The sequence below is a fragment of the Amblyomma maculatum genome, chromosome 5, assembly GCF_055883805.1.
Source record: "Amblyomma maculatum isolate TAMU_Amacu chromosome 5, ASM5588380v1, whole genome shotgun sequence".
Lineage (NCBI taxonomy): Eukaryota > Metazoa > Arthropoda > Arachnida > Ixodida > Ixodidae > Amblyomma > Amblyomma maculatum.
In genome coordinates this window covers 137,005,403-137,015,783 of record NC_139348.1, presented here as the reverse complement: position 1 = coordinate 137,015,783, position 10,381 = coordinate 137,005,403, and the positions used below count along the sequence as shown (strand labels likewise).

The window sequence follows — 10,381 nt, the reverse complement described above, 5'->3', positions numbered from 1 at the left end:
CGGATCTCAGACCCTTCCTAAATACTGGTGGGGGGTCTCAGACTCCCCTAGACCCCCCTGACTTTAAGCCTTGCCTCAGGCAATTAGTCCGTCCATTTGTGCAGTACACGGGTTCTCAAAACTTTTTTGAATCAAGGACTCCCCTCCCCTTTCCCCCTCCTTTAACATCAAGCGATGCTGCTTGTGCATGGAGGCCTGTCCTGGTTTCTATTTCATTTTAGTTCTGTAAGCATCCTTCTCTTGTTGAGTTGGGCAATCAGCATTTCACTAAATGCCCGCTTCTCGCTCATGTCCAAGCCTTTATATACTTGTAGTGGGGAGACAACCCCCCCCCCCCCCCCCCCCTTCTCTCTTAATCCTGGGAGATCGCAGAATCAACGAAGGCCGGCCGCGAAACCCATACTCTGAACCCTTAGTTTAGTACTTATTTTTTTTTTTTTTTCCCGTGAGCACAACAGCTGATATTATGCAACTGTGTAATTGTCATCTCGAGCTCCGACTTGCCACACCATGGCCACACATATGCATTTCCAGCCTCTTCTTACGATGTTTCAGGTATACAAAAAACCTTAATTGTTCACGCGACCTCTACAGCGGGCACATGCAAGAAAAATCATGTGGAATTCGTCCCACGTGGCCTTAACGTGGCCCGCTTCCACAGCGCCAGCACATTTAACTAGTTATATCCACCCATTTTGTAAGAGCTCTGTGAAATACGAGCACAATTTTAATTTTGTTTATATTGTCGCTATCCTGGGCCATTGGGCTTTAGTCATAATCTGAGAGATACACTGTGTACAGATTGAAGCTAAGCTATCTGCGATGATGCCCTTCGAACAAGCAAGATTAAACAGACTTTGCTTCCGTTTCCAGTGTTATCTTCTGCCAGGGAAAAACAGCAACGTTCGACTACGTGATGGCACGGCTGGAAAAGGTAACAAGATTAGGGAATAAGCAGCCTTTGAAGGAGGAAAAGGTCACAAATGGGCTAAAACGGAGCGACCTGGCAGGAATGAAAACAGACACGTGCACAAGCAGCAACCGGTGATGATCCGAACCAAAGCTGATGGGGATGTGGCGCCATCTGGCACCGCTTCGATAAACGAAACATGCCGCGCTGTGTGCTGGTTCTGTGCGAAAGCGCACGGAGAGGGGCCGTAGGTCTCAACCGCATGCGCTTCTGGGGCCAACCGTGAATGATCTGAGGACCTGCGAGGGACTGACTGATACGCTCTAGACGCTGCCGCCACCTCTGGTATGACCGTGTTGTTGTTACAACCTGTTTACCTATGCCACTTACTCGCCGGGCTTTAGCACCTTCTCGACAGCCGCTCGGATCGGTGTGTTTTGAACGGGCTGGAAAACGCGCAAGGTCACGCCGCCGCGGCGAGCGGCCTTGCGGACGCTGGTTCCACTGTTGGCGCAGCGGACATAACTCGCGGTTTTCCGCCCGGCGAAAAAGCGGCGTGCGAGAGCGCCACCCCGGTTCGCAGCGATAGCCTCTTTTTCTTTGCTACTTCACAATGGGTGCGCGGGTCCCGGCGTACGCCGCGTCCGAGCGCGCTACCAGGGCGAGCCGGTTTTTTCTGGTTTTGTGCGTTGGTTGAGAAGGGGCGCGCTGTGGTGAATAACCTACGTCATTTTTTGCGGTGGGCATATTAAGCTTTATGAAAAAGCTTTTAATTCCATTTCGGCTTCGCTAACAGCTAGCATTCTAGCCGCCTGCCCTCCAGAAGGCTGCAGGTATGGTGCGCCATATTCACGTTTGTTTATCCGAGTTAAGATCAGAAAATTGTTTCTCCGTTGATGGTGCGTAATCTGGACAATGAACTGCAAATTCCTTGGTCACTTTCACCAGGAACGCATTAGTTTCAAACTGCCCGTCTTCTGGGCCCGCACATACCTTCCAGTGCTGTCTTGTACAATGTCCAGTGCAGGTGTACTTTGGTAACGTGCGTGACCTCAGCTTTTTAAAGAGATGCGTGCGTACTCATTCTCTTCATCTCCTTGCAGGCGCATTATTTGTCACAAGGATGTCCCCAAGGAAGACTAGGCTGTCTGGCAAACAGACTGCACCCACCAAGGTACCACACTCATCCCCTCACAAGAAGTCACCAAAGAAGACAACTGCACATAATGGCCACAAAAAGCCTCCTCAAGTTAAGGACACACACACTAAGGTTCTTACTGCAGAAGGAAAATCATCTAAGAAGCCGGCTCTTGCAACAAGAACTCGCAAGCCACAGGGTGCCAAGGGTGCAAAACCGCTGACAAGAGATACCGGTATGAAGAAGGAGGTGCCTAGCATTGCCAACAAGTCTTCTAGCAATGGATTTGCCAATGACATAAAGCAGGAACCGCAAGAGATAAAAAGCAAAAAAAATCCATCCACAGCAAAAGCCTCTTCAAAAATGGTGTCCAGTGCAACAAAAACATCACCTTGTCCTGCAGTCACAGTAAAGCGTTCATCATCACCTGTCGCAGTAGATGGTGTTGTAGAGTCACCAAAGAGGAAGAAGACAGATGCAACAAAGTCATCAAGCAAATCATCAAGGAAAATGACGGTCAAGAACTCAAAGTTTGTTGGGGCCCACATGTCAGTGAGTGGTAAGTTTGCAGTGGTAATGTCTGTAATGGCTAGCCTCCACTTCATCAAGGGACTCCAGTTTATCATTGCAAAATGTTCATTAGCAGTACCAAGTTTTTAAAAGGGCTCCTTGTCATGCTGCTTTCTATACCACAGGGTGCTGAGCACTGATTATGTTTGACAGAGTTTTTGGCAGCTTTTCAATTACTGCAGCTGCAGTTTGTGGCATTGTACATTTCGTTACATCATGGTTGCCGAGCAGCAGTGAAATGTTCTTGAATCCAAACTTCCATGCTAAACACTGTTCTTACCTGCTGAGTCATTTTTCCATGACATGGTGGTCAGAGGTAACATCACTATGGTTTGGTTGAACAATTAGCATTACGCAACTCCATGTACAGAGGACGTTGAGCTCCCACTGTCTGTACCCATTTCATATTTCCTAAGGCTTGAGATTGTGTCACGATTCCTCCTACAGGTGGGCTGGAGCTTGCCGTGAGCAGAGCTGTGGAGATGGGAGCTCTATCATTTGGACTTTTCTTGCGGTCGCAGCGTCAGTGGGCGGCCAAACCTTTGACACAAGAGACAGCCAACCGCTTCCGCGATGCTTGTCGAGAGCACAACTTTGCACCTCATCAGGCAAGGCACTTTTTTACGTTCCGTTCAGGCTTGACTAAGGAAATCATTTTTTAGTCGTTGTGACAGCTGGTTTTTAAATAAGTCATCATAGGTTGTTTTTTTTTGTCATCTCTTGTTTGTAAACTTTATTTTGGCAGAAAATTTGCACTGGCGGTTTCCTTTCTTGGAGTGGAGATTTATTTTTGGGTTTTCTACATGCATGCTGCATGCACGACTGGTTTGAAAAGGCATGACCAAGAGAAGTATTGAAAGGTTGCTTGTAATGTTCTGATGGACATCGGTGAAGATTTTTTTTTTATGCATTGCATTTTATGCATCACTGAAGCTGACTTTTGGTGCAATATACAGCATTTGTATCCTGTAGCAGCCATTTCTGTCTGTCCAAAGTAAAAGACTGCAAGTCACCACTGGCAATAACACCACCAGGAAAGCAGCTGTCATTAACGGGCTCAGCATATCTCAATTATAAACATGCTGCACTTTTTCAGAGCCAAGACCAAGCATGTTAGTCTATATAATGAAAGTAGTGAAGGGGGCATGTTTTTCCTGGTGCCAACTTGCTAGTTTTAATCTGTGTCACTGGTACAGCATATCTGTTGTCCTTTTTCATACTCTGAAACATAAGCTTTGACTGTTAGCTATAATAAATGTACTGTAGAAAAGTCTTGCTCCACTTTTTTTTTAATAGTGAATCTTGCACAAACATATTATGCTTTCTTTGGACATAAAATGCGATGTTTTTTTCTGTGTACAGTTTGCAGGCATAATTGCACTGGCTTTTATAGAAACTAAAAGACTGGCTCAAGCAGTGTGTTTCTTTTTTTTTTTTACCCAAACAGATTCTGCCACATGGATCTTACTTGCTGAACTGTGGTTCCCCAGATCCGGTTGTTTTGAAGAAAAGCCGAGAAACCTTGGTCGATGAGCTGAAGCGATGCGAGATGCTGGGCCTTGTTTACTACAATTTTCACCCCGGTACGATCATAACACCAGCCTCATGCAGTCAGCACGGTTTAAAGAAGCTTTGTGTTTTAACTAAAGAGGCAATAAAAGTGAACTCATGTGTTCTCATTTTGTCTTCTGGATATGCAACTCAAGGTTCATACCTAAAATTGCTTTCGTTTCTGCATTTGCATGCTAACGACATGAGTTGCTAAGACTGCATTACTATACCTGAATGGAACTTGTGGCATGATCTTGTCATAATAAGGCATTGATTGGCAAACTTTGCCTGATCTTTATTGTGTAAGCCATCTTAGAGGTTTGGCTCCTTCCTGATTGGTTAACCACTTCCATAGGCAAGTGAGCTAGATGTAGCAACAAGGGCAATGTGTCCGTTTTATGCATAAACAAAATCTGTCGACCACCACTAACCAGTGTCTAATACTATCTGTTCTGCAATCTGCAGTCATAATCTAGGTTTTGTTCAGGCCTGTCTGTAATATTAGTAGCTTGGCACTGCCTTAACAGCCGTAAATAAACATGACGTTTTTTTATACAGGTTCAACATGTGGTGCGATAAGTCGTGAAGCATGCATGGATCTAATTGCAGAGAGCATCAACCAAGCACACAAGGAGACGACGTATGTGATATCAGGTAGGGCATTGCGAGCGCTTTATTGCAAGTGCTTTATAGGACTGTAAGCTAGCATGGCTTCATCAAAGCTTCGTGTTTCGCTAGTTAGTTTTCCATGTTTTGTAAATGTTGACACTTAAAACGGGACATACAAAGCGTAACAAGAGCACGCTGTATTCTTTGAAATTTACGAGAGCCTTTATTTGAGGAAATTTTTTATACGAGGGCATATGGAGGTTACTTTACTGAGAGTCTTATTTTTAGCTTGTGGTGTGATGGAAACTTTTGTCTTCCTAAACCACTGATGTCCCATGTGATGTTCTTTTTCTTTTTTGTCAGTTTTGCTTACACTTTAAATGCTGTAAATGTTCATACATGCTTAGATGTTCTGTATTCTTTTTTTTTTTATGGATCCTGTTGTTAAGTTAGGATAAATATCATTTTTAGTTACTATGTTCTCTTCATTTCAATCAGCCTCTTTATTGTTTTCCCTCACCAATCTTTGTGTTGGATTCTTGTAGGTGTAAGTATAATCTGAAAATCATTTAAGGCTTGGTTTGAAATGCAGCCTTTCACTGGTACTGAGAACATGAAATTTTTACCATCAGTCTTCTGGCTCTGTGTGGCTATGTTGACATTGGTTTAGCAGCAAAACACTCATTTACTACAAAGAAAATTTCATTGTAAAATGGGATGTTATTTTCCTGCAACTTCATTGGAGCTCACCACACTGATAACTAAAAGGATTATTATGATAACTAGCTGTAAGTAAACGGTAGTGCGGCCTAGCCTCTGCGTCAAGAAAACAGCACTGCTGTCAACGGAGTTTCCTTGTGAAGAACGTCGATAACTGTGATTGCGGTATTTTTCTTTCTTGGCCTTTTCTAGCTTGTAAAATTGACACTTGCAGTAAGTGTAGGCTCTTTTTTTTATTAAAACATGGCCATCATTTGTTGAATGAGTAAACACAGTCACTAATTGAGTATGCTGCTGTGAACTTTGCAGCCAACTTTTGCCCTCATAGTTGAAACAATGTGGAACTTCCCTTCACTTCTTACAGCTTTGCAATCATTCGAGCTAGAATTCGAGTTCTCAGTTGCATGCGTTTACGTCAGTTTCATTGCTGAATTCATGTCAGCACATCACCCAACACCCATCGATGGTCGAGTTGAGGGTAGAAATCCCAATTCTTCATTTGGGCGAAGGGGCCTTTTTTGAATTTGGCTCCTGTCAATGGTGCTCTGCAAATGGTCCTTCGCGGTCATGTAACCTCCATGAACTAATCGGGGCGTTTTGTCCCATGGTGACATGATTTTGGTGTGACCAGAAAGTGGGACTCCAGATTTTGCAGGTTGTTTAGGGGGTCAGTTTTTTTATTCTTATGGGTGGCTCTCTGCGATAGGTCCTTTCTGATCATGTGACCTCTGTGATGGCGTCACTCTTTGGACCAGTCGGAGCATTTTATATCTCACGGCAGTAGGGTTTCGTGGTAAAAGGAACACAAGCATCACATTAAAATAAATGTGTGTAATTGCCGATTGTTCCTCGCACCGTGCAAATCAATGAGGCAGGTTTTTTGTGATGAGCGACCTTTTTTAATTCATGCAAGAAATGAGGCACTCTTAGAGGAGGAGCCATCTCTTACTGCCTGTGCAACCTTTCTCACACATGTTCAGCTTCCTCTTCATATGCGCTGGCATGATCTTATTGGCAGGCAGATTCAGTATCTTTTTCACTGTTACAGTTCAGAAAAAACAAAAAACAGATCCTCACTAAAAGAAACAGCAGCACCTAAATTTTGCGCCACTGATTTATACACTGCGCTTTAGCTGTGAAGAAAATTATATTTTTAAAAAATTATGCCGCCATTCTTAAAGAACTCTACTGACTTTGGAGTTAGGTCTTCTGCCTAAGAAACATGCTTTTTGAGTTCCTTCAATAAAAATATACAATATCCTTAAGTTTAAAAGAGGAAGGGGTTGCTTGTAAGTTGTTAACACAATAATACAGTGTTTCTCAGAATATGTCAGTAACATATATCATGAGCTTTGACCACTGGCTCAAAGGTTGATGTGTCACAAATTTGACCAAATTCAGTGAGAACATCACCTCTTATTTTGATCACTCTATGTTACATGCCAAAATGTGTAGAAAAAGAAATTTGCCAACCCTTACATGTGAGCAAAGTATTTTATTCTTCGACCTTGACAGTTCTGGTTTATTGCTTTTGAGCTGTAGTGTTATGTATAGAACATGTGCACAGCATCTTAAGGAATAGCTTGGCAATTCCCAGTCTAACTGTGACGCAATGGCCGGTATTATTTGTTTCAGTCGTTGAAAACATGTGCAAGCAAGGACACACAATTGGCGGTGACTTCCATGAGCTGCGTGGGATTATAGACCGGGTGAAAGACAAGTCCCGGATTGGTGTCTGCTTGGATACATGCCATGCCTTTGCTGCTGGTCAGTGACCTGATTTACAGCTGCGTGCCATCTTGGTGCTACTGACGGATTTGTCACGTGCTTCAATTCCAGGCTATGACTTGGCAACGCAAGATGGCTTTGAGAAGATGATGAGTGACTTTGAATCTATTATTGGTCTCTCGTACCTGAAGGCTCTCCACTTGAATGATTCAAAGGGTAAGACTTTTGTAATGTTATTTTTAAACTTTGGTTATGTCAGTGCATGCGCTTGTGCACATGTTTTATAATATTGGGGATCAGGGGGGGGGGGGGGGGGGGGAGTAATGGGTCTCACTGTTCAGGTGCTAATGTGGAATCCCTGCGCGAAAAATGCGAGTGGTGCTTATCACGAACTGCTGGATCGTTGTGGCGATACCTCTTTATGTGAACGCTGCTGCTGGTGATAAAACTGCATCTACGTTGCGTCGTGCCTGCCTGAGAAAGATACCGTTTACTATTTTGGAGCAGTTCTACTTTTAGCAAGACAGCATTTTGAAAAATCTTCATTACCGCGGCAGTTCTCACTCAGAAGCAGACGGCCCTTGTTGATTTTAATAACTAAATTTTGCTGTGGTGCGCATTATTTTTTTTATTATACCCATTTGATGGATCGGGTATTTTTCCAGTCCACTGATGTCCTGAATAATGTGACCTCACTCTACTTGGAAACCTGTACATTACTGATAACGTTTTTCCCTCTGTGCAGCCAGTTGGAGAATGCTGGAAGAGCAAACATATCAGTGCATTTCACTCATTCCATATTGTGCAAATCTTTTAAGTATATTTGCAATGAAAATAATTGCAAAATACTCTGTGTATACATAGGTAACTTTGAAGAAAATCACATTTATTCTTCGTCATGTCAATATGATAATTCAAACTAAAATCATTATTCTCTTTTTTTTTTAAGTTCAGATTAATGAGGGCCTTAGTACTGGATTCAGTAAGCTTAAAGCTATAGAAAATGAAACAGCTCTTGATTTCAATTGCATATGTCAAGACCCATGCATTCACCCTTAGGCCTTGCATACTGGTAAAGTGAGCATGTGATCTGTTCCACCCCCCCCCCCCCCTCACTTTTTTTTTATGGTAGGCAGGGGAGGCAAAGTATAAGGAGATCTGGTAATACAGGGGAATTGTTACAAGAACTGCACATCTTTGTCCTTGAACTTTGTAAATACCAATGCAAAACACCTTGCCTGTCTGCTATAGTTCTAGGCAGTGCATTGATTATTCAAAAATCAAATTTTTGCCACAAAGGCTGCAAATGAATCAGCGCCCTATAAGCTTGAATCAGGTTGTCCAAGGAACCTTTTTCACTCTATGTTGAGGCTGTCTTTGGAAAGGATATTACACATACGCTGCATATTTCCAGTTTATATACTGAAGAAGGTAGCAAAATGGAAGTTTGTTCGTGTGTAGTAGAGTGCCTTCCAGTTTACTGAACTCTTTTTTCTGAAATGTTTTCTGTTTATGATGGCTTGGTGTTTAGAAGATAAAACATAGAGCAAGTTAAACAAGGATTGAGGGCCAGCCTCAGTACATTGCCCACTTCGACAAGAGGGCTTGGCTTCGTTTAGGCAATACGTTCATCATTGGCAGGAGTTAAATAGGGTTGCCTTCACACTAAGTAGGAAGCATCGGGGAGGAAGGTGAGGGTGCACATCATGCATGAGTTGTGCCGTAAACATACCTCAATCAGTGATGACTTGTAACGGTGTGTGCAACACGATTTGCGCATAAAAACTGGGTGATCTCAGATAATGTGCCACATTCAAATAGGCCAGCAAATCAGTTCCTGAAAACGCATGCAAAACATAAAAAAATGTACATAGATTCACGCCTCTCCAATTAATTTCTTGGTGTTTTCCAGGAAAAGTTGGAAGCCATTTGGACCGCCACGAAAACATTGGTCGGGGCAACATCGGCCTGGATGGATTCCGCCGAATCATGAATGACCCAAGGCTTGATCACCTCCCAATGATACTTGAAACTCCAGAAACTGACTACGGTGTTGAAATTGCCCTGCTAAATGGACTGTGTACCTCATAAGCACTGTGAAGCACCTACCTCAAGCGAGCTTGCCATTGCGTTCTACAGATGTTGATAAAAAGCACCTCAAAAACAGCTAAAAGGATTTTAAAGTTGGGATCGAACATACACATTTTATACTATATATATTTGAGTCTATGTGAGTAAACTAACCTCCGTTTAATGAATCACCTGCTAAACACTGCTGTATTTGTTGACTCGGAATACCAGGACATCTGGTGGCAAGGTTTGTCACTTTATTGAGCATCCTGTTGACGGCACTCTTTTGGGTGAAACCTTTCCGTCAAAACAAGAAATTTGCTACTTTGTATGGGAGCAGAGATGTCAGAGTTGTATTGAAGGTTATGCCAATAACTATTTCTTACTATTGGCTGCGTTCGTACAAGCAAAAAAAAAAAGGACTGATTATTCTGCTCCCAGAGTTGTGACATTGTGTTCTAATAGGAGGCAGCTATTTGATCACAACAAATAAACCATTTCAGCATTTCTTTAAGTTGATGGCCATGCAATGATCTGACTACATCAATTATTTAGCTGCAAACGAAAATTTAATTGTGCTCTTAATTTGGAACTGTCAATGCATAAACAATAGGCCTGGACATAACCATTTCCCTGCACGTCCTACACGTTTCAGGAAAATCCCTGTGCTTCAGAATTCAGCTGGAAACCTCTGCCACTTACGCGCTTGTCTCTGACAAGCCAGACTTTGACCTCAAAACGTCAGAAATTCACTCTAAAGGTAACGCTGAGCCACACTGTACAGAAATGACTTTTTTTTTTTTTTTTTTTTTCTGTCGTCTCTGCACTAAATGCATGCTTCAAGGATGTTTAAAAAAGGAGTTTTCCAACATTGTTCGTGTGTAGAAAGAGTGACTGTGGACGCTTTCTAACACAAATTCTACAGCTGACAAGAGGAAGCACCAGCAACCACTGTTGTCTTTCATTCAGTGCAGTGTGTATTTTTGTCTTCACTTTCGAAGATTGTCTTATTTCCCATCCAAGAGATTTCACTGTGATGACTATTTTGTTATGTGGCATAGTTTCTGCATATGAGGACATCTCAT

At 42.8% G+C, this 10,381-nt stretch overlaps 1 protein-coding gene across 1 annotated transcript; it reads left to right on the top strand.

The window, feature by feature from the left end:
* Window positions 1–1,123: 1,123 nt before the first annotated feature.
* LOC146189693 (uncharacterized) lies at window positions 1,124–10,106 on the top strand. The gene is made up of 8 exons (XM_084604462.1): window positions 1,124–1,255; window positions 2,014–2,607; window positions 3,066–3,226; window positions 4,066–4,201; window positions 4,728–4,823; window positions 7,134–7,265; window positions 7,338–7,442; window positions 9,139–10,106. Exons 2-8 carry the CDS (start codon window positions 2,034–2,036, stop codon window positions 9,315–9,317), a joined length of 1,383 nt encoding a protein of 460 aa, XP_084460588.1. The 5' UTR covers window positions 1,124–1,255; window positions 2,014–2,033; the 3' UTR covers window positions 9,318–10,106.
* The last annotated feature ends 275 nt before the right edge of the window (window positions 10,107–10,381 follow it).